A 23,686-nucleotide genomic window follows, 5' to 3' on the forward strand; every position below is an offset into this window, starting at 1 on the left:
ATTAGTGTAAATGATCGCTCTAACTTAGTAATTTCATGGTTTCATTAAGTTTTTAAAAGTATGATAGATGAAACAAAAACAAAATTACCATGAAAAACAAGGACCTTTTACTGAAATTGTCTCATTTAGCCTTTGAAATATTTCTTTTCCACATTGTAAAATGTCTAGATAGAGGCAAAAATCATTTTTAAATTTTTCAAACGTCAACCCTTAAGCACAGTTCCATGTACTCATGTTAGAAACTAGGTCTTGGTGTGGAAGATGCCTAGGGATCCTGTAGAACTCAAAGAGTTCTGAAAAAAAAAGTTAATGACCCTCTTTCCTTGTTACTAAAAAAGACCCAGGCAAGGCATTTCATACACCCACAGGGAGCAGCTCCCTGCCTGAACTGTTATTTCCCTCTGCTTTCATCTTACCTTGTAACACTTTACAGGGATATTTTGTTGCACTGAAACTGATTGACAGCAAACTCAGCAACTCAAATAACATTTAGAGTTCCTACTTTTTAAATTCAATTAGCCAAGATAAACCAAATCTGCTGAAAGCTTTCATGAAGACCTGATCACCCAGGACTAATACAGACTTCATGGTCAAGGTCCTTTGTCCTGTGGATCTAATTAGCCCCGAGAGCAGTTTCCCAGATTTTAAATCATAAACTCATGCCCTGCTCTGTACTCCAAATTTGGAACCACTTTGCTCTTATTTTAATCTGATATTTATAAAATATGTTGCTCTACAAAAAAAAAAATGTTCCTATGGCTCAGTTAGGGGGATCAACTAGCCCCTCAATCAACAAGTATCTTCTCCCTTGGGACCTGCCATGACCCCAGGATGGAGGAAGGAGATAGCACTGTCACCTGTGCAGACTTTGACAGTGAGTTTTGTTAGACTTCGGTCAATTCAGACAGCCTCATCTCCCCCAAATCCTTAGAATACTTTTTCAGCCCCTACCCACACAGCAGGCACTCCATCACCAGGACATTTAGCTATTATGGAGAGAGTGGGAGGAAGAGAGCAGAGAGGAAAGACCCCTGCTTAGAGCCCCTGGAGCTAAGACTTGATCGCCTAATGCAGAATCAACTCCCCTCAGCACCCAGGCCACACACGCTCAGTGCCAGGCAGGGGTTCATATAATTGCAACGTGGAAAAGATGAGCTGGCATCTGTACCCCATTTTCAAGTCGTGGCATCAAAATGGGAGGAGGAAGGCCAGAAAAATAGAGGAAACTGAAACAGGTGGGAAGCTTGGCGGGTTCTCATCCTTTCTCCACCAGGAAGCTAGAGCTTCAACCCGATCATCTTCAGGGTTGCAGGGCCACTGATTCCTTCCAACCTGGAGTGCTTATTAATGGACCTGCATTTCTTTTTCCTTCCCAGGACAGCTTTCCTGCCCGCTTCGGAGGAGTCCATTTTGTCAACCAGCCCTGGTACATTCACGCCCTGTACACGCTCATCAAGCCATTCCTTAAAGACAAGACCAGGAAACGGGTAATAAGAACGAACTGTGTCACAGAAATGCCAAATTCCCTGGGAATACCAAGGATAATTACGGTGCTCCCCTCCCCCATTGTGTTCCCCTGGGCTTATCTTCCACCTAGGGTTTTTCTGCAACCCCTGAGCATTTGAGCCTCAGCTGGAGTTTGCAAATGGCCTAGATACAATCAATAATTCAGTAGAAGTGGGCTGTTTTCGGAGTCCCAGTGACAAACCAAAGGAAACTTTGAAGGCATGCAAATGCCAGATGCCCATTTAACAATAAACGTAGATGGGAGATACTGGGTCCAGCCGCTTCCTGTTTAAGGAATATTTTAATAGTTAGCCTTTTAACCTGTAAATGTATTATCACTATGAAGAATATTTGTAATCTGTTTTTGTCTTGCGGCTCTTGGGTGGGTAGGTGACTGTCCTGTGCATCATCTGTAGGGTTGGAAAAGCATTCTTCATAGGAAATAAGAATGCTTTTAGAAAGAAGGCTTTTAAAATCTTCATTATCAGGTGACATTTGGGGAGTTGGTCTCTCCCATTAGAGCTGGGATTTTGTGGCACTCTAGCTGAGTGAGAATTTTTTTTTTAACTATTCTGAATATCAGTTTCCTTTTTCATGAAGAGAGGAAACTAACACCTGAAACTAACACCTACATCAGCGTTGTTGGGAGTCACTTAATGAGCCAGTGTCTGAGACCTTGTGCCATAGTGCATTCCTGTAGCAGACACTGAGTAACGTTTTACCATTTAGTTCTTTTTTTCCTACCCCCTCCCCAATTTTGCTGAGGGATGTTTTAAAAATAAAATTGTATATATTGAAGGTGTGTGGTGTGAAGATTAACATACATACACATCGTAAAATGACCACCACAATCGAACTAATTAACACATGCACGGCCACATAATCATGTTTTTATTTTATTTTCCTTTTTGGTGTGGGGAACTCCATTAGCCAATTTCAAGTACACAGTGCAGTGTTATTAACTGTAGATACTGCATTGTATAGTAGATCCCCACAATTTATCCATCTGTTTAATTGAACCTCTGTAGCCGTTCACCATCGTCTTTCCTCCTCTACCCCCAGACCCTGGCAACCACTTCTCCACTCTCTGCTTCTGTGAGCTCATTTGTTTTCAGATTTTACGAATAAGTGAGATCATGCAATATTTGTCTTTCAGCACCTGGCTTAATTCACTCAACATAACATACTCGAGGTTCATCTGTTATCAAAAATGGCAGGAACATCTTTTTAAAGGCCAAATAATATATTCCATTCTCTCTCTCTCTCTCTCTCTCTCTCTCTCTCTCTCTCTCTGTGTGTGTGTGTGTGTGTGTGTGTGTGTGTGAGGGTGGGGAGAGAGAGAGAGGGAGAGAGAGAGAGAAGCAGAGACAGGGACACAGAGAGAGAATGTGTGAAAGTATATACCATATTTTCTTTGCTCATTTGTTTGCAGACACTTGGGGTTTCCATATCTTGGTTATTGTGAATAAGGCTGCAGTGTTTCCTTTCATTAGACTTTCTGATTTCAGCTGCCTCCTGGTCAGAAGCTCCACTCCCCAAGGGAGTTTGGCCAGGGTCATTCTTACAACACTTCTCTATACCCCTATGCCCAGGAGACACAGCAACTGGGGAGAGCTTCAGGAAGGACTGATGTGAGGTTCCTCTCTTACACACCACAGGGCTCCTAATTCCCCCAGACTGTGGATACTTTTAAGTCCTTGGGGAACATGGCAGTAGAATACAGGAAGGATAATTTCCTGTCTTCAGACAAATATGGCACTGGGAACCAGAACTCACCAAAATCAGGAGGCGACATTCTGAGATAGTTTGCAGTCTGTCTGGGGTTCTGGAGAGGGCTAAGAAAGCAAGAGTCCTGTGCTGTTGTTTCCAGTATGGCTTCAGGCTCCCTGGTGTCTTCCTCTTCAACCCTGGATGAAGCCAGTGGGAATTTCTCCTCCCATGATAGACACTTGCTGCTCTGCCAGTGAAGGAACTTTCTGGAGCTTTGGGCACAAGATACAGTGTGTTAGGTCAGGGCCCAGCCTATGCCTGTGTGTTTCTCTATCCCACAGGACTCTCAGATGGGAGAGCCATGTTCAACAGCACTTCTCTTTAAAAAAAAAAAAAAAAAAAACTGGATGTATTGAGTGTGTGTGTACAAATGTTGACTTTAAGTGCCAGGGACAGTATTTAAGTTTAGTATCCTTCAAATACTATGGCACTATCTAAGGAGCTTTTTAAAAACCAGAATAATTAAATTACATCAAAAGAAATAAATCTTAAAATTCATTAATCCCCAACTGCAGAGTCAGAAAATGTACATTATTTTTTGAAGTACTACAGTATTTTGAAGAATTTAGCACTTGGCTTCTTTTCTCCCTTATTTTTAAATGATGCCATTACATAATAAATTAAAATGAATACAGTAGCAAATACTTATTACTGAGGTCCTGAATTTAAGTAGTTTTAAAATCACATTTAAATTTTATCATAGCTAATTGTGGTATGTGTGTTTATTTGTGTGCGTGTATGTGTATATGTTGGTGGCTTTATATTTATATGTGACTTATTTATTACATATAATTAATTATTTGTAGCTCAACATGTTGCACATAATTATTTCATGCCTGCCAATGCCATCACAGATGCACTTTAAATCACCTTTTAGAATCAATTTCTAAATTGTTGTCAATGTTAATTATGTGCTTGTGGATCATGCATTTTATGGATTTGTCTGAAAAAACTTATGATTTGGGGCCATTCTATTTTTTCCCGTTTGATGATTTTCTATCATTGTTTGTTCAGAAGATGCAGAATTGTTTAGGTATGAGGCCCCAATATAAACCAAACAGAAAATATCTGCAAAAAAAAAACAAAATCTCACAATATTTTCTCAGGCCACAGTTTTTAATTCCATTGACTAAATATGGATTGAGCTTCTACCTTCTGTTCTAACCACACCCTAGGAGGTAAGAGCATGGTAAAGAAGTAAAATAACATATCTTTTTACTCAGGTATTCTCTCCCCAAGAAGCAAGATTTAGACGAACACATTGGCAAAATATATATATATATATATATATATATATATATATATATATATATATGTCAATAGAGATTGAAGACCTCATTGGAGGACAGGCAGGAGAACCAGGATGGGCAGAATTAGAAAGAGGCTGAGAAGGATGGGCAGGACCAGGGGAGACACTGAGGGCCAGAGGGCCCAGCTAGGAGAACAGAGCAGTCTGGGGATGCATGTGAGGCAAGGACAGGGTTTGGGATGGTCTACATCAGTCTCCTGTATGTGAAAACGTGAGCCATGGACAAATAATACCCAATCTGTTCATAAACTTCATTTTTGTGACTATTAATTCAGCCCCTTTTCTGAGCCATAAATTAACATCTCATGATGACTAAGCTACAGCGCTAAAATGCATGCCTCTTTAAACACCATCATCGCCAACAGTGCATCCAATTTGTCACTGCTAAATTGTGCATTAGATTAAATACTTGGTCATATTTCAGATTTTTTATTGGAAATTTTTTTTTTCTTTTCAGATTTTCCTGCATGGAAACAATTTAAATAGCCTTCACCAGCTAATCCATCCAGAGTTTTTGCCCTCTGAATTTGGAGGAACCCTGCCTCCTTATGACATGGGAACTTGGGCTCGGACATTACTCGGTCCTGACTACAGCGATGAAAATGACTATACTCACACTTCCTATAATGCCATGCATGTCAAACACACGTCCTCCAACCTCGAGAGAGAATGCTCGCCCAAACCCATGAAAAGGTAAGGCCCATGTTGTCGAAGATTTGCAGTCAGAGGTCAGTGGGGTTTTTGATTGAGTCCTATTGTGGATTGAGTAATGGAAGACTTCATGGGCATGGGATTGAATAAAATAAATTGCAATACATTCTTGGCTGAGTTTACTGGAATTGAAAGCAAATGGGGCTTGACTGGTCCAGAAATACAGTTGTCCCCATTGTATTAAAGGAACAGTTCAAGGCTAGGACCTTGCTCATGTCCCGATGACAGCCCTGGCCTCTCTCGGGAGTTTGTTAATACACACAGATGAAATGGTGGGCCTCTGAGATGGCAAAGCAACCTGCTAGTAAATGTTCCTATCATTTATTCAGTTGAAACCAAACAAGCATTTACGAGGCTTCAGCATGGATTAGGGACCAGGGGCATAAACATGAATAAATTCCCAAAGAACAGAGAGGTGCGCCTCTAGAAAATCTTCCAAGTAAGAATATTTGGAACACATTTATAAAGTGTTTGGCATTGAGTTGGACTCTGAAGATTGGCAGTGCTGGTATAATAAAGGGAACTGGCAAGCCAAGCAGAGGGGCAGACAGAAGCATGGAAGGTCAGATGATCTTGTGTGGCAAACAGGTGTGGGAGAGTTGGGATGGATTGGGACATGGAGGAGAGGTCCAAAAGGATTTGGCTCCAGGTGGTGAAGTGTGTTCCATTCGGGACAGTGCTAAGGAAGAGGGTTTCTGCTTCTTCTTTTTTTCCTTCTTTTTCTTCTTTTTTCCTTTGTATAGCAGGAAATAGAACCCAGGGACTAATGCATGCTAAGTAAGTGCTCTGCTCCTGAGCTATACCCCCAGCCTGAAGATTGATTTTTAAATTTATATTAAAAAATATGAGTACCCTCTCATTGTGAAAACTAAAATGCAATTCCAAAACTAAATTCCAATTTCTCCCTTAAGATGATTATCAGGCTGGGGTGGGCCCTTCCTTTCTGTTTCTCATACATTACATTATCTGTGCACATCCCTACAAATAAATATCTAATACTGAGGATTAGTGTGCTAGAACTGTCATAATAAAGTGCCACAGAGAGGGTGGCTTAAACCGCCGAAATTTATCTTCTCGCAGTTCTAGAAGTTACAAGTGCAAGGTGAAGGTGTCTGCAGGGTTTATCTCTCTGAGGTCTCTCTCCTTGGCTTGCAGAGGGCCGTATTCTTCAGTGTCTTCATGTGGTTTTCTTTCTGTGCACATCTGTGTCTTCATCTCTTCTTCTTAGAAGGACATCAGTCATATTGGATTAGGACACACCCTACTGACTTCATTTTAACTTAATCACCTCTTTAAAGCTGCTACCTCCAAATATAGTTATAATCTAAGGGACTGAGGTTTAGGACTTCAACATAACAATCTAGCAGGGAGTAGGAAGAACATAATTTAGCCCATGGCATTGTTATATAACACCTTTGCATGTCAGTATGTCTGGACTTAGCTCATACTGTTATGGTGCACAGAATTCTAGAACATCGATATGCCAGTCTAGCCATTTTCTTATTGGTGGAAATTTAGGTTGCTTTTGAGTTTTGTTCTCTGTTTCAAATAAGTCTCAATAAATACCCTTGTTATACTTCTCCTCATTTTCCTAGGAAGGTCCCCTGGGTAGATTCAGAGCCCTGCATTTGCTGTGTCAGAGGCTGTATGCATTTTGAGTTGTTAGTCCACACTACCCAGAGACATCTGATCAACCTCTCACCCGCAATGTGTGAGAATCTTCCTTTCCCCAGGCCTTCCCAAAGTACTAGATATCACCAGATTTCAATTTTAATCAGAATCCTGGTGGTTGGAAAATGCCACATCACTTTTGTTTTCATCTGTATGTCCTCACCAGACATAGTTAAGCAGAGACATGACATAATCAGGTCTGCATTTTCTAAGAATTATTTTCTAAGATTAGCAGGGAGATAGTTTGTGGACCAGGAACTATCACAGTTGTTGGAAGCTTCCAAACCTTTTGGAAGCTCAGATGGTTAGAAGTCTAGACCTAACATCAAGCAGAGGAGTACTCACCCCATTATAGCGAAGTTGGCACAGGGCAGAGGACAAGCATCCATCTTGAAGTGGCCTTAGGATAACCGTGTCTATCCATGTCTTGCCCCAAAGTAGAGCATCCAGGATGAGGATCTCTGTCTTGTCTAGCTGTGAATATTACACAAATATTATACTCAAGTATGTGAGAGGCTCTCTGTTGGGATGGGAGGGATCTGGAAATTCATTTAGTCCCAAAGTAATGCACGAACATTCTCAGTGAACTGTTGGTTACAGTGGCTGAGAGTTTGCTTGTGACATTGTCCATTCCCAGTCCTAACCTGTTCTCATTCCAGACGATGGAATAATGGAAACAACTCACTGTTCTGAGCCCTTTAACCTTCAATAATTCTTAATCCTCACCACAAGGTACTATTATTATTCCCATTTCACACACAAGAAAACAGACTCAGAAATGTTACCCACCTATGCAAGGTCACACAGCAAGTAAATGACCAAACTGGGATTCAGACTTTCGCAGGCTGGCTCTGGGCTCTGGGTTCATGTCCACTCTAAGATAAAGCATGTTGCCTGGTCTTCCATGTACTTTCTATTGTTTCTCCCCCAATCTCCATTGATGGGGAAAGTGACACCCCACAGATCCTGTCCCCACATATCTCTAGAGATGTTTGCATAAGACTATTATATTTTCATGTATGTTTGAACTTCCAAAGTCAAGTGGCCTAGAATAGGAATTTGACATTCTTTCCACAGAGTCTAGTCACAGCACTACCTCCTTTTGAGCGACTGTACCTGTCCTGACTTCAAATTCTACCATTGATTTGATGTTGAGGGTCAAAGGAAGTGACAGCTTTCATTATCAGGTCATGAATTATGGAGGGAGAAGGCATTGTCCAACTTCTATTCACTTTACCCCTTCCCAAGAAAGGAGTAAAGTGAATAGAACTCAGTGTCTAATATACAATAGACACTGTGTCTAATACACAGAGCAGACACCTGTATATGCTTGTTAAATATGTGAATGAAAATGATGAGTGAAAGCTGTTACCTCCAAAGCACATCCTTGGTACACTCGACCAATTGCTTCAACCAGTTTTTCTCATGTTGGAAAGATGAGGCTGGGCACTGGAAGAATTTTTAGGAAGCAGGTTTATTTAAACTATAGTGGTTCAGAGGTGCTAAAGCCTAAAAATCTCTGGACTTAGAGTCTGGAAATGCTTTGAACTTTATACCCAGCAGGTGGGAACTTAACAGTTACTCTTTGTCCCACATTCTTAGGCTAGAAAGAGGTTTTACAAGTTTTTACCAAGAAAACAGAGATAGTACCTTTTGTACAGCAACAAGCTTGAGATAGACTCTGTCACACCTTTTGTATGCAAACCTGGCATTTCCAAGAAACGAAAAGCTTCAAACCACAAGGCTCTCTGCAGAAATCCTGCTGACAAGGAACCAAATTATGGCGATGGGAGGGTCCCTGGAGAAGTTGAATTATTACAGGTATGGTTGGGGGTCTCTTAGGTGGTGGCGGAGTGCCTGATCTGCTTCGGTTCTGCATCCAGGGGGAAAGGGCTGGTTCCCCTTGTCTTTAACAAGATTCCAGTGGATCGTGTTTATGGGAGTGTTCGGCTAGCTTTTGCATCACTGTGACCAAAATACCCCACAAGAGCAACTTAGGGAAGGGCAAGTTTATTTGGAGCTTCTGATTTCAGAGATCTCAGTCCCCACATGGCCAACTTCATGGCTCTGGCCTAAGGTGTGGCTGCACTTCAGGAGGAAGGGCCCAGTGGAGGAAGGCTGCTCAGTTCATAACAGGGTCAGGAAGCAGAGAGAAAGAAGTGGGGAGGGGGCTTCAGAGAAGATATACCCTTCAGGGCATGTCCCCAGTGACCCACCTGCTCCATCCTCAGCAGACCTGCCTACAGTTACCACCAAGTCAGTCCATTCAGACTAGGATGTAGTGGTTAGGTTATAGCCCTCCTCATCTAACATTTTCACCTCTGAATATTCCTGCATTAAGAGGAGTTTGGGGGTATACTTCATATTCAGACTGTAACAGGGCGCTTGTATTCTAGTGCAGAAGAGAAGACATCCACAAATAACTATAGCAGGAACAGAGAGGAGAAGTGAGAACCTGCCACCACGTTCCAAGGAAGCATTGTTAATTTCAGCCAGGAAGACTCTCAGGGGAGATGTCATGAAGGAAGTTGTGGCTGGTCTGCAGTTTGGAGGACAAGTGCATCCCTTTACATGCGGGACTCAAAATCCAAGACCACCTAACTAGAGAAGCTAGCAATTGTGCACACATCTCCTTTCCCCCACCAATGCTATAAGGGTGTCCTGTCCACTCCTGTTGCTCTTTGTGTTGCAACCTTAAACCCTCCTCTAGGGATTTCTGGCAGCCACAGGAGATGGGCAGAGGCAGCAGTGAAAAGGAATCTCCTCATCTATTGGTATGCAACTGCCATCAGGCTTCACACTGTAGGAGGAAGAGAACAACCACCATTCAGAGCATCTTTTAGAGGCCCTTGAAACTCATGGGAATGTAGGAAAATTGAAAAGAGAACTAGGGAAGAACTTTAAGGGAACTTCTCCTGGTTTTCCACCTGGTAGACTGTTCTGTTCCCCAGCGTAGTCAGGCAGCCTTGGTTTGCAGTGTCCAAGCATACACAGGCAGTTTATGCGGTGAGATGTTCCCTGCTGCCTGGCCAAATTAGAAAGGGCCTCATTACTCTGAGGCAGATGATGTTGAAACAGCACTGTGATTTCCAGTTAACACAGACTGCATATCCTCCAAACTTGTGCCATAGTTCCCAGCATGCTTCAGATCCACTTGGAGTCAAATGGATTTTGTAGACTGTCCTTGGGTACTAATCACAAATGACTACTGAGTTCCAAGTGGCTCTCTCAAACAATGCTTTTTGGTACACCTGTAGAATAAAATCCCAGATCCCTGTTACTCTCAGCAAATGAGTGGTTCTAATAAGCTCTTTTTTTTCCCCTCTCTTCAATAATTGTGGCTCAACCCTTAAGCAGAATTAAAAAAAAATGTTAGTTTAGATGGAAATTTCTCTAAATAGGTTATTTCAATATCATTCTTCTCTTAAATCCAAAGACAACCAGGTGGGCTATTGAGGTATGTGGCATTCCATACTTCAGTATTAAATGAAGTAGAGTTCTGTATGTTTAACCTCTTATTTCTGTTTTTTATTTCTTCCATTTCCTTGCTCCTGGGCTATTGGTGGGTCTTTTTGCTGGTCTTGCTGGTGAATGTGTGAAGCATCCCTTTTCCTCCTATCTGATTCATTATTTGACTGTTTTAGACTTGGAGAATAGGTAGCCAAATGTGTTAAAATTGTCCAATAGAGAACAGTAAGTAAGCTTTGTATCAGTTATAAATATGATGATTATTATTTTTGCAAAGAAGAGAGAACCTGAAATGAACTGCTTTAAATAAAAATGTCTTATTTCACATAATGGGATGTGTCAAATTAAAGTGGCTTCAGAACTGCTTTGCCAATGACTTCGTGATGATCACAAGAACCCAGGTTCTCTCCACTATGTCCAGCACAATTGGAGAATTCCAGACAAGGCCTTTGCCTCTGTCTTACATGGGAAGGATGGCGCCCAAACAAAAGGAACACTTGTGGAATACGAAGGAGGAGAAGATGATTCTATGTTGGGAAACAACAGTCCTGTTTCAGGCTTAGTAAGCTCAAAACTTCTTTTCCATGAATTAGGTGGATGATTTTTTTTTTAGATCAGTATATAGATTTTGTGACATCTCCTTTAGTTATTTTGCAATGTTTTTAATTAGTTTCTGGCTATAGCCTTTATTACTGATAAAATAAATTAAAATGACTATAATATTATTAAAGACAAGTACACACCCAGAATAATCACTACTGGTTAGTGATTAGTCATTTTGCGGAGATTTTTAAATATATATATATATATATACACACACACACACACACAGACATACACATGCATTTACGTATCTACATATGTACACAAATATATTTGTATTTAGAAATCATTGGTGATAAATATGTAGGTTTTATCCTATCACTTGGATTCAGAGTAAAGATCTTACTACCTCCTGGAATTGGAGCCATCTAAATGCAAACATTTGGTCCAGAGGTGGGGAGTTTGGAGTTACCTGATTTACAAGCAACACTCAGAAGAGAAGGTTGTGATAGGTGCTCTTGAAGCATGTTGGAGATTACAAATTGCCCTCAGGGGCTTTATTTCATTGTTTTGTTCATTTCTTCTGAACTTTGACAGACCTGAGCACAGCTATTGACAATGGAATTGTGATCTCAAGGAAATAAAGAATATCTTTCTTGGTATGGTTACCAGAGGTTCTGGCCAGAGGGGGTCCTGACTTCAGGAAATCCCAACAGACCAGGTCTGGCCACTCTTCCCCCAAATCAAATGGAAAATGTAATGGCAAAGTAGGAAAGGAATTTATTCAGTACAGCTATACTGGAAAGACAAGGAGGACATGTGTCCTCATCCTTATCCTCTGGGGCTGGCTAGAGTTCCCAGATTAAATAGAGAAGTGGGGCCAAAAGTGCGCATAGTTAAGAGGTCTTGCTCAAAGTGGTCTGTTTGTTCATTGTCTCGGGATGACCATGGGGGGCCTTGTCATCAATATGAAAGTTGCTGCTGCCTGGTGGGTAGTTTTAACTATCGCAATTTGTTGATCCATCTGAATTATTTTTCTTGGAATCCAAAATGAATGCAAGAGGGAATAATTCAGAGAAAAGGACAAGTCAGAAAGGCAAGATATTAGTTTAGGGTAATGATGGCTGGAGACTTCCAGGCACCTTGCCAGGGTTCTGAAACAGTATGTTCTAAAAGCTGGCAGACGATGATCTGTTGATTGTGATGTCTTGTAAATCTTAAAAAGACCTTATTTATTCTTGGCAACTCCACCCTTGAAGGGATGGGATTACCAGTTTTAAATGAACATGTCTTAAATGATCAACATGACTACATGCAGAGTTGAAAAAGACTCTGGCCCAAAGTTTAAGGTAGAAAGGAGTCAAATACAAAATAAAGGTCAAGTTGCCAAGCTTTTATCCCACTTTTAATGATGTATTTGACATCTGAGTCAGTGCTTTAAGTAAAAGCAGCCTCTAACTTCCTATTATAGTATTTCTGGGCAAAAATAAAGGAAGGATTCTGAACACCAAGCTCTGTGCTGCCTCTGAACCTGTCACCAGGGAGAAAGTGCATCTGATTTTCCAGGGCTGGGGAGTGTGGTCATCCCAGTGAAGGGGTAGGGAACAATCCTCAACTAAATAGGATTAGTCCAGATATGGAGGAGTTGGTTTCCTTAATTAGAGGTGGTGACTAGATTAAGTCACCACTGTGTCAGAATGGCAGGTTGTTCCTCCAGGGCTGGAAGGGAAAGAAAACATGTGTTTTGCTCCATCCCTTTCATTGACCTTGAGTATGGTCCTCTCGATTGTACTGCTGAAGACAGCATTTATATGCAGGATGAATATTATTTATAAAAATTTTACATAAAAATACCTTTTGTTTTTCTCTTTATTATCAGAATTTATGAAATTTTAAATCTAGTGGGAGTCACTTAAGTGTTATCAGAATTTCTACCACTACAGACCTCTTTTGTTGTCCCCAAATGATGTATATGTGATGTGTGTGTGTGTGTGGTGTGTGTGTGTGTGTATATGTGCACATGCACGCATGTATAAAAGTGTTGCCTAATAAGGATGTTGTATTCAAAGGTCATTAAGTAACCAGGAATTCTTGTTTCTATGATGTAATCATTGTTATTTCACAAAATGATCATAAGGGTTTTAATTTCAATAAAAATAAAGTTTCTTAATACTAAAGATTCAGTGTCATAGCTGGTACATGTGTTAGTTAGGTTTTTCTTTCTGTAACCAAAGTACCTGACAAGAACAACTTAGAGGAGGGAAAGTTTATTTTGGCTCTTGATTTCAAAGATTTGGTCCATGATGGGCCAACTCCATTGCTCTGGGTCCAAGTGAGACAGAACATCATGGCAGAAGGGTGTGGGAGAGGGAAGCTGCTGTGTTCAAGGTAGCCAAAATGCAGAGAAAGCAAGGTTTAGGGACTGCAGGGAAGATGATCCCGTCCAAGGTAAGCCCACAGTAACCCAATCCTCCATCCATACCCCACCTGCCTTCAGTTACACCCAAGTCAGCCCATTCACACTAGGATGAACAGATTAGCTTACGGCTCTCTTAATCTAATCATTTCACCTCTGACTACTTCTGAATTAGTAATTAGTAGGAGATTTGGGGGGACACCTCATATCCAAATCATAATAGTACATGTGAAATTTCCATAAAGTTTTATGAAATATTAATAATGTTTTAAAAACATCTGCTTAATCCTTTTGCTCATTACTACCTATATGAAATAGCTGGGATTAAAGTTGAAGCCTCCTGACTTTAGGTTTGGGTATTTTTCTGGGTAATCACACCACTAGCTTCTTCTTGCACATGACATATGTTTCATACATATTTAATATTTTTAGTCCAAAAAAAATAATTATGTGGTGCAAAGAGTCACTTTTTATACCGGTTCTAAGGTTCAAAAAATATTTTTCTTCCTCTAATTGTCATAGCCAAAGTTCTAAGAAGTCCTGCAGGAAAAAAGCACTCTATCAATAAACCTATTTTGTCCTAAAATTTCTTCTGGGTAGACTAGTTGTGAGCATTTTACGGTGCACTTGTCTCCTAGAGATTTCTGGAAAGCACTGATCCAGTGATTGAAATGGAAAGTCAGGAAGCTGATTTAGGTTCATGGAAATCCAACTGGGCTGAGCCTTAATGATTTTCATCCTCCTTGTTTCCTGGATCCCCCTTCCTGGTATGCTCAGAAGCATCTGCATTTCAATCTGGGCTCAATCTGGTAGCCCTGTTATACAAGGAAGAATTTTTTCTTTTTTTAATGTACTATCTCGTATTGCAGCCTCATTCAATTCATGAACTTCCCAAATAAATATTCATGTCTCAGCACTGAAAGAGAAAGCCCAAATCTTTTAACTGTGAAGCCATGGCTCTTTCTCAGAAGCCTGGAAGTAACCACAATGCGACATTTTTACTTCTCTTGTGCAGCACATGAGCTGACTGGACCCTAATTCTGTTACCTGTAGCCCAATTGCTCCAGCTTCCCAAGCCAGAAACAGTTTGAAGAAATGCAGAGCCAGACTGACTTGAAAGATTCCTGCAGAGGTGCTCTCATGAGCGTAGAATACAAGGCAGAGTGCAATGGCCATACCCACCCTGTCCACTTTCACTCGACAACCATTTGATGAGCATTTCTCTAGGATGAGATCACAGGCTCCATCTCTCATATAATTGAAAGACCAGGGTCAGCAAAAGACCTCAATGAAAAAAAGTGACAACATTGCACCACCTAAGCCCAAAACACAGGCACAACATTTTGGTTCTTAACTCTGTGTTGGTGTCCTGAGTTGACATGACATGGCCATGACTCTGACGTCTCTGGTGTGTGTTTATATTTAGTAATGTTTGTTCCCAGGCTTTAAAAAAAAAAAAAACTAGGATAATGCTACACACATAAAGTCAAAATGCAATTCTTATAATTTCTCAGAATCCCAAGGTAAGTTCTGGGTGCAGCCTGGTCATAGACAAAGTTGAACCATAAGAACTTAACAGAAATCCTGCTGTGATTTTGTCCAACACACACAAAGGCTGTGAGTTAGAGGCTTGGTCTCCTGCTCGATGCTGTTGGAAGGTGGAGGAATTTTCAGAGGTGGGTTTAATAGGAAGTTATAGGTAATTGGAATTGTGCTCTCAAAGAGGATTGGGGGACTCTGGTCTCTTCCTCTCTCTTTCACTTGCTGGCCTTGAGGGAGCAGTTTTGTTCCACCATGGGCTGCTGCCTTACTATAGGCCTGAAAGAAATGAGACCAAACTGATCATGGACTGGAACTACTGAAAGCATGAGCCAAAATATAGCTTTTCTCCTTAAAAGTTGATAATCTTAGGTATTTGTCGTAGTAACAGAAAGTTATTATGTCTCAGACTCAGAAAACTATTCATAGAGAAAAAAGACTGGAAGACTAGCTGCCTCCCCAGTTAGAACAGTACAGAGCACCCACCAATTTCAGAGAAGCTATCCATCCTAGCATTTTAGTGAGAGCTACTGCCTTGGGGACTTGGCTGGCTCTGCCATTAAAAACTCCACTTTTGATGTTTTTGGTTGAAAACCTTCGTTCTCATATTCCCTAAAATGCCCCTTCTCGATTCCATGTGGAAGAAATGAAAAGATATCATAAACATATTGTGAACCATCTGATTTTTTTGAGGGGGGGGCAGGAGGGGAAGAGAATGCTGAATTAAATTCAAAGTTTTGAGCCAGAGGAAACTCCCAGCAGTGTTGTTCTGTTTGGGCCCTTCCCCGGGTGGTAGAAGTCAATTTAACTGTTTTCAGCTGTCAGTAGCATTGGCCATGACTTGGGTGATCTTTCAACATGTAGTCCACCTTTTATTGGGTGAATTTGTACATTTGCAGGATAACGATTCTTTTCCGGCAGAGGTAATATATCGTCATGAAATACCACCCATATGAGAAGAATGAGGGCCTGCTGTATTGAGAACAGGAGGACCCTTGTCTTCTGAGCAGCCAGGGGAAGGATGCCATTGTACTGTGTGGCTGGGGAACAGATGTTCCATGTGATTATTAGGTTCAATAACACTATATAGTATATAGTTTCTTAATGAACAACACACAGTTTCTACTGTTCTCTAAATTGTCTGGTGTTTGGCACCCACCTCAAACAGCATTGAAGAGGTTTTGGTGTGTCACTGCTATTCAGGTTGCTAATGACTGAGATGTTGTCACTGAGATGAAGTCTCTAGAAGCAGAGACTTCTAAGGTAAGCCATAAATTGCCTGGTGTTTCATGTCACTTAGTGGATGCTGGAATGTTCCATGCATGCAACAGGAATTTGTTAACCATTCTTAAAGAATGAAGAAAAAGAGCCACATAGCCTCACTGTTACGGGTTCATCTGGCTGAGACAAGATATACTGTTTTTATACAGTCTTCTCTTCTGAGGCAGAAATAAAGGGGACCATCTCCTTATAAGCACATCCTCTCTAACTATGGAACAGTGGAGTGAAAGAAAATCTATATGATGAATTTAGTTGATAAGAAAATGAATGGGGCTAGTTAAAATCATGTGTAGAGGGCCATGCTTTCTCTTGTCTTTAAAGAATGACAGGGACAAATATGAGATAAGGATTTCTAAGCTATTGGCAAAGTAAAGAATTAGGCTTGAGTTAGAGGGAAGTGAACAGATGTGGGTGAACTGCTTGGGTAGAGTTTGCAAAGCAAACTGTGATTACTCACACTGCATGCTCTGAAGATTCTTATGTGCTGATGCACCATGCTCAGAGGCAATTACTTGGAAAAGGAGATATCGCCTAGGCAAGAAAGACAAGGCATATTTATTTCTTGTGACACATTGCTATTAGTAAACAAACACTTTGCCTGATTCCAATTAGGCTGATGCTGTTTGTCCCCAACATCCAGCTAGCAATGAACCTCTCCTATAAGCTTATAATGATCACGTGGAGGAAAAAGAAACATTTATAGTTTATGGTAAAAATCTCTGCAATGTCATGCTTCAAAACAGTGTGCAACTGGAATGTAGAGTTCTAGTTCCTTTTTAGTGTTAGCCAGACTTTGTAGTAGATGTCATTTTAGTTTAACATGTTCAAACTACAGAATGTGAATTTCTATATCAGAGAAATGAATGATGAGTATTTCATTTGAAACTCCTTTGTAGCCTCACTTAGAATGTGCCTCTCTGGTTTCCTGTTATTATGGTAATAGGGACCAGTAAAACCCCTCACTTAGCTTTGGGCTCATCAAGCTGAGTCCTAGGTGCATGCTTCAGCTTTGTGACTTTGAGGTTATGGTTACACTTTTATTTTCCTTTTTTTACAGTATGATCACTTCTTTTCACTGGCTTCTTTAGCTAGATGACCTTGGGCAAGTCACTTCCCCTCACTTGACCTCAGCTTCCTTGACCTTAAATAGATATGAAGATCTGCATGACCTTGGGAGGCTCCTGTTAAGAGTCGAACGGCAACAGAATGAGAATGTAAACTGCAGAGCACTATAGAAAAACAATAGAAAAAATATTACTGCACTTTCCTTCCCATCATTAATGCATAAGAATTTCTATTTTGTTCTAGATTTTCTTTCCTTCTAAATGAAAGTTTGTCACTTAAAATAAAAATATCCAACCCCTAATAGAGAAACAGGCAATGAGGAGGTACAGTGACTCAAAAGGCAATGCCCTGGATTCCTGGCCAGAAGTCAGACTGGCCAATAAAATTGGCCATTTCCCTCTTCTTTGCATTAATTTATGCATGGACCCAATATAATCTGTACCCTTGGAGCCCTGTACCCAGAATGTGGCCAGGCACAGTGGGTGCAGAGCACAGAAGGAAAGCCAAGCAAAGAGAATTATTGGTGAACAGCACCCCTCTCTATCTTTTTCCCATCTGCCAAGAAGGCCCTGCCCTCATGGAAGACCTTGTTTCCCACTCTATCTCAGACTGAGCTTGCCCTCTGTTCTGGATGACAATTCCATCATTATTGGTCTAAGTGTTTTTCCTTCCTCCCTAACCCTCTCATCTAATTTATTAATCTTGACTGTGGTCTTTGGAGACACAATGATGCCTCTCCTCTGCTTAACACCACCCAAAGGCTTCCCATTGGCCTCCTTCATCATCTGGAGGCTGCTCATCTTGACCCCAAGCCACTCCCTAGTGTGTTCAGTCCTGGTCATTCCCTCTGTGTACTGGGCTATTCCCTATTCCAGAACTTTCCTGCTCTAGGATGCTCCTCTCTCAATAATAGCTGAATTCTCATCCATCAGGTCTGGTCTATGTAACATGGTTACATGCCTGAAGGGAGTTCTTCACCCTCCCCATACTCATGAGCCCTTCCCATGCCACCCTGCTATTCTATATTAGCAAACTCTTATTTCCTTCTCAATAGAGATCACAATACTATAGTTATATATTTGTTGGTTTTCTTATGGATCTAATCTCCCTTCTACAAGTTATATGCTCTACAGGATACACTGTTGTGCATCTTGTGCTTCACGTATCCCTTAGTATACAACAGGTGCTCTGGGTCTATCTGGGAATGGAGAGATGGAGGGGGGCAAAAGGAAGTGAGGAAGGAAGGGAAGCAGAAAGAAGGATGAAGGAAAGCCAAAGTTGTGTGACAGTAAATGCTATTGGGAATACCCTGTTTTGTAGAGTGAAAAGGAAGGATAAGACAGAAACATGATTGTTGTCATAAATGTTTGACTAGGATTTGAAATTGTCTCTCTAATATTATCCATTACTACCCATTCCTCTTTGTGATATGCACTAATCACACAGAAATGTATTCAATTCTGAATGTTTTTGATTCCTAATTCATATTGCTACATAGGTTGCCCGAGATATTAAAGTTATATATAATATCCAAAACCAGATTATCTATTGCTATCTATTACCATCTCCTCAGCATTATTTCTCTCATTTTCTGGATTTCAATTAACATTTACAGCATCTTCATCTTTGTACATTTTAATTAATTCACTCATTGAGTGTCTACTAGGTGCCAAAATACAATATAGGATAGAAGGCTATTAAGAGAACAGGATTTGAAATCAGATTGCATGAGTTCCAATGAGTAGTTGTATGACCTGATGTTTTGGTTTAGATCTGAAATGTCCCCCAAAGTCTCATGTGTTGAAAGCCTGGTTCCCTGAATTGAAATGTTTTGAGATGAGGCATTTGGGAAATGACTATATCACGAGGACTCTGACTCCATCAGTGGATTAATTTACTGATGGATTCATAATTTGATGGCATTATTGGGAGGTGATGGAAAACTGCAGGAGTTGTGGCCTAGCAGTAGGAAGTACACCACTGGGAATGTACTCTGGAAGGGTATACTTTTCCCTGCCCCCACCCTATTATACTTTACCCTGCCATGAGCTGAGCAGCTTACCTCTGCCAAAGGCTTCCACCATGATGCTCCACCTCCCCACAGGCCCATAGTAATGGAGCCAGCCAACCATAACTGAAACCTCTGACACTGTGAGTCAAAATAAATCTTTCCAACCTTAAGTTCTTTTTCTTATTTATTTATCACAACGATGGAAAGCTGATTACACACCTGTGTAGCTATCTATCCATGACTTGCCTTCTACTCTCTAAAGGGTATAATAATAGATCAACCTTATTCTTGTGCTGAGGGATTAAATGAAGGGCAAATATTAGCAGCTGAGGATGGAGCTGTAAACAGGGCTGTCAGCTCCTGCATGTCTCTGTGATCTATGAAGAAGACAACTTTAATCACATTACTGTACAGAAAGCTATCTCAGGTCCACCAAAGTGCTTTGAATAATTACAGTGTATCATGAGGCTACATGATGGGGATTTTAATCCAGTCTTAGGAGAAAAGTTGGTCAGGAAGGACTTCCCTGAGAAAGTCTAAGTTAAGAGTTGAAGGATAATAAAGAGAGTTTCCCAGGCAAAAGGGGAGGAATGGGAACAAATACCCTACATGTACAAAGGCCAGGGACAGTTCCAGGGATTACAATGTTTTACTAATTATGACATGCATTTTTTTTTCACATTAAAAATCTCTGGAATCAGAACATATCCTATAATTAATGACATCATAATTCAATGCAAAACAAAATTAGAATAAAACAAAACAAGACCAAAGGAGTTGGTGAGCAGAACGCATGGGGGAGAATAGTTGGGAAAGTATTTAAGAGCTTGACATGCAGGGTTGTGTAGGGCATGGTAAGTCTATTGGACTTTATCCTAGGAACAATAGGAAGTGGCAGAAAGGTTTTAAACAGAGGAAAGAGATGGAAACATAGGTTGAATAAAAAGCTCACTCTGTCGTGACGAGAATGGCTTGGAGGAAGGAAGAGTGTGGGGAGAATATCTGTGGCTATTGCAGTAGTGCAGGTGAGAGGTCTTGGTAGCTTGGATTGGGATAGTGAGCATGAAGATAGCAAAAGATGGACTCAGAGATACTCAGTGGGTAAAACCAATAAGACTCGATGATCAAGTAGATAGGGAAACAAAGGAGTTTCTGGAATACCCAAAAGTCTCAGGCATGTGTAACTGCATGAATACTACTATTTCCCAGGATGTACTAATTGGGAAGAAAATTATGAATTTATGTTTGGACATAGTTAGTGTGAGAGCTTTGTGTGATATCCAGATATGTAGTCATGTGGACTGTTAGATATGTAGTTCTAAGGCTCAAAAGAAAATTTTAGACTAGACATAAATTAGAGATTTGCAAGTATACAGAAGGGAATTCAAGACATGGGGATGGATGGGGGAGGGGCTCCAGGGAGAGCTTGTAGAATGAAAATAAAATAGTGGGTGCTTAGGGGTGTCTGAGTTACTAGGAAATCACATATTGAAGTTCATAAAGCACAGGACATCAAGGGTCATTTGGAATTGTAGAAGTTAAACCAAATGTGGTATTCAGAAGTCAAATAGAAAGGGGAAGAGAGTCAAGAAGAACGGAATGGTTAACTTTATTGACTGCTTCTGAAATGGCAATAAGAAGATTGGAAGGCACACATAAGACATCATGACTTGAATGTCCTTGGTAGCCCTAACAAGAGCTGTGATGGAGTCACCTGAGTGGACCTATGAATGCAAAGATTCCAAAGTAGATGGGGACAAAGATCAGAGAAAAAGAATATAATTTCATTTGTGAAGTTTGGAAGTGAAGGTGGAGGGTTTATTTGTATCTGAAGAGGTATATGAGGATCCAGAGGTTTTAATTATTTTTGTATTGTTTTTCTTCAAAAATTGTTTTTGTCTTTATCTCCTTCATCTTCTTCTTATTTTATGGAAAATCAGAAGACTGGATCTATTTCAAATCCAATAGCCATGATTCAGTAAAGAGGGATAAATTGAAGAAACAGAAGAAGGAATAACAGTTACCCCAAAGCAGGCAAGTTGGTTTGGGATCCAGAGACAGAGTGGAGGAGGTTTCTGCTTTTCCCAGAGGAGACAGTTGCCTTCACAATAACCAGACACTTGAACACGAGACGCTCGGAAACTAGGGAGATCCCCTGGTCTATTGGCTTCCATTTCCCCAGAGAAGTAGGGCAAGTTCTGAGAGTGAGATTAGAGTAGTGTGCAGGAGGTATTTTAGGAAAGATGGTACAGAGGTACGTGGGCTGAAATTTATGGAGAATCAGGAAAAGCTGGAAATTGCTTTGGCAGAAACATAGAAGAAAGAAGACAGTTTTGAGGGCTGGTGGGAGTGGTGATAATTAGTTTACAGTGACCTGGGCAGTGTAATCTCAGGTGCTATCACTCCTCCTGTAGCTGGCAGGACCATAATATTGTTGGGGTCATCAAGGGGTGTGATTTTGATTGAAGGAGCTCTGTATATAGCCAAGAGGAAGACTGAAGTGCTTTATCATGCAATCTCCATTTATATGAAAGGAAGTGAAGGTAGGTGGTGCCTCATGCATATAAGGAGACCTAGGTGTTGACCCATAAGGGCTGAGTGATGACCAGTTTCCCACCAACATGATTTAATGGAAAATGCACAAGAGTTCATCACCCTGAGCTCTAGCTCTGCAATTTGGCATGTAAGAAAGAGGTTACAGAGTGAAATAATGACTCCAAGTTGTCCAGAAGGGATGGGAACAAGAACACAAAGACAGAAAGCTCAGTTTTGGAAAAAGGGACTCAATGGAGACCAGTAGTTTGTTTTTATTTGTTTTCTACTTAGTTTTTTTTTCTCTTGCCTAGATCAGAGGCAAGCCAGAAACAAATGTCCAATACTTATTCCTTGAATGAAGAATAAGTGAACAAACAAATAGGGTATAATATAAATATTATATTCTCATAACAACTCACCTAACTCGGGTATTTATACCCCTATAAAGTTTCTGGTGTTTGACAAAAGTCATAGTTCAGGCTACTGACCTAGATGGATTATTTTGTTAAAATTTTTTTAGATGTTGGTGAACCTTTATTTTATTCATTTATTTATATGCAGTGCTGAGAATCGAACCCAGTGCCTCACACATGCTAGGCAAGTGCTTTACCACTGAGCCACAACCCCAGCCCTAGATGGATTATTTTTAAACCTGACTCTTATATTACTTTGAAAATAACCTTTTAATTTGAAATAAATTATCTTTATGCATTTTTTTGTGGTGCTGGAAATGGAACCCTGGACTTTGTATAAGCTAGGCAAGTACACTACTGCTGAGCTACACCCTCGGTCATTAAAGTCCCTTTAATTTGAATCAAAGTAAAACAAAGATTTAACTGAATCACAGTAATCATTTATGTAGCTTAAATTATGTATAAGAAACATCTTTGAGGTTGAATAATGAGTTGCAATGTTGAAAATGGTGGAGTTGAGAAAGTAATTGTGGGTCAGTGGTAAGAAGGGAACAGTGCATTCTTTTCGTTTTTTTTTAAATAGAAACTCTGACTTCTCTTACTTTATTGTTAGCTTTACTTTTTGTTAAGTGCAAGGTTCAGCCTGCCGTAAGTAACCCAGTAATGACTAAATTAATAATTTCTGCTGACATCTCTTCTTTTAAGTCTTTAGTTCCCCCACTGATGTTCAGCCAAACAATAGAAGCAATACACTTGCAATTGAGTTTACTCTCATCAATGGCACTCCATCCTGTTTCTTGCAGATTGAGTAAGTTTCATCAGCTGACATTTAATTCCTGGTTCCTCTATGAACCTGCCAATTCCCTAGTCTGTCCCCAGCCAGTGTTTCTGAGGAAGCCCCCCTCATATAGCCTGGCATAGGCATTGATACAAGAGCCGTCTCTGGCAGCTAGTCTCTGGCCTCCCTGAGACCTAAATGATTCCTCTTCTGCCGCTATGGAAGTCTTCAAACACTGTGTTCTTGCTCCAGGTGGAAGACAGAATGAGGCTGGATAACTGGTTGGATGAAACAGCACTGCTGGATCTCATCTTGGTGAAAGCTCATCCTCACTGCAGTAGCAGGACCCCCATTTCCCAGGCCCTAGCTCAGCACTGTGATGCACGTGCTTCACAGCACTTAGATGTTCCCAAGCTTCCCATTTGCTTCTGTGTTCCTTGTCTGCATCAGCCCCACCAGCTCTGTAAACAGGGGCTTATATGGTTGATAAGGTCCTGTGGACCAGTGCCTACACTACTGCCTAGCACTCATTAGGGCCTAATAAATAATTATTGATTCTTTCACAACTGTGACTCACTTGGGATGTTTCCTACCTGTGTTTAGCTATTGATTTCACTGCTGAATCCTGGAATCCTCTGCTAAATGAAGGATAAACAGGTGCTGAGAGTGG

General features: G+C 40.7%; 1 protein-coding gene across 1 annotated transcript in view; it reads left to right on the forward strand.

The window, feature by feature from the left end:
- Clvs1 (clavesin 1) overlaps positions 1-23,686 on the forward strand; it is a 189,250-nt gene that overhangs the window by 145,011 nt on the left and 20,553 nt on the right. The window contains exons 3-4 of the mRNA XM_027932912.3: positions 1,377-1,487; positions 5,043-5,278. Of these exons, the coding sequence (XP_027788713.1) occupies positions 1,377-1,487; positions 5,043-5,278 (347 nt within the window). The remainder of the gene's footprint in view (positions 1-1,376; positions 1,488-5,042; positions 5,279-23,686) is intronic.

The sequence above is a fragment of the Marmota flaviventris genome, chromosome 15, assembly GCF_047511675.1.
Source record: "Marmota flaviventris isolate mMarFla1 chromosome 15, mMarFla1.hap1, whole genome shotgun sequence".
NCBI classification, from domain to species: domain Eukaryota; kingdom Metazoa; phylum Chordata; class Mammalia; order Rodentia; family Sciuridae; genus Marmota; species Marmota flaviventris.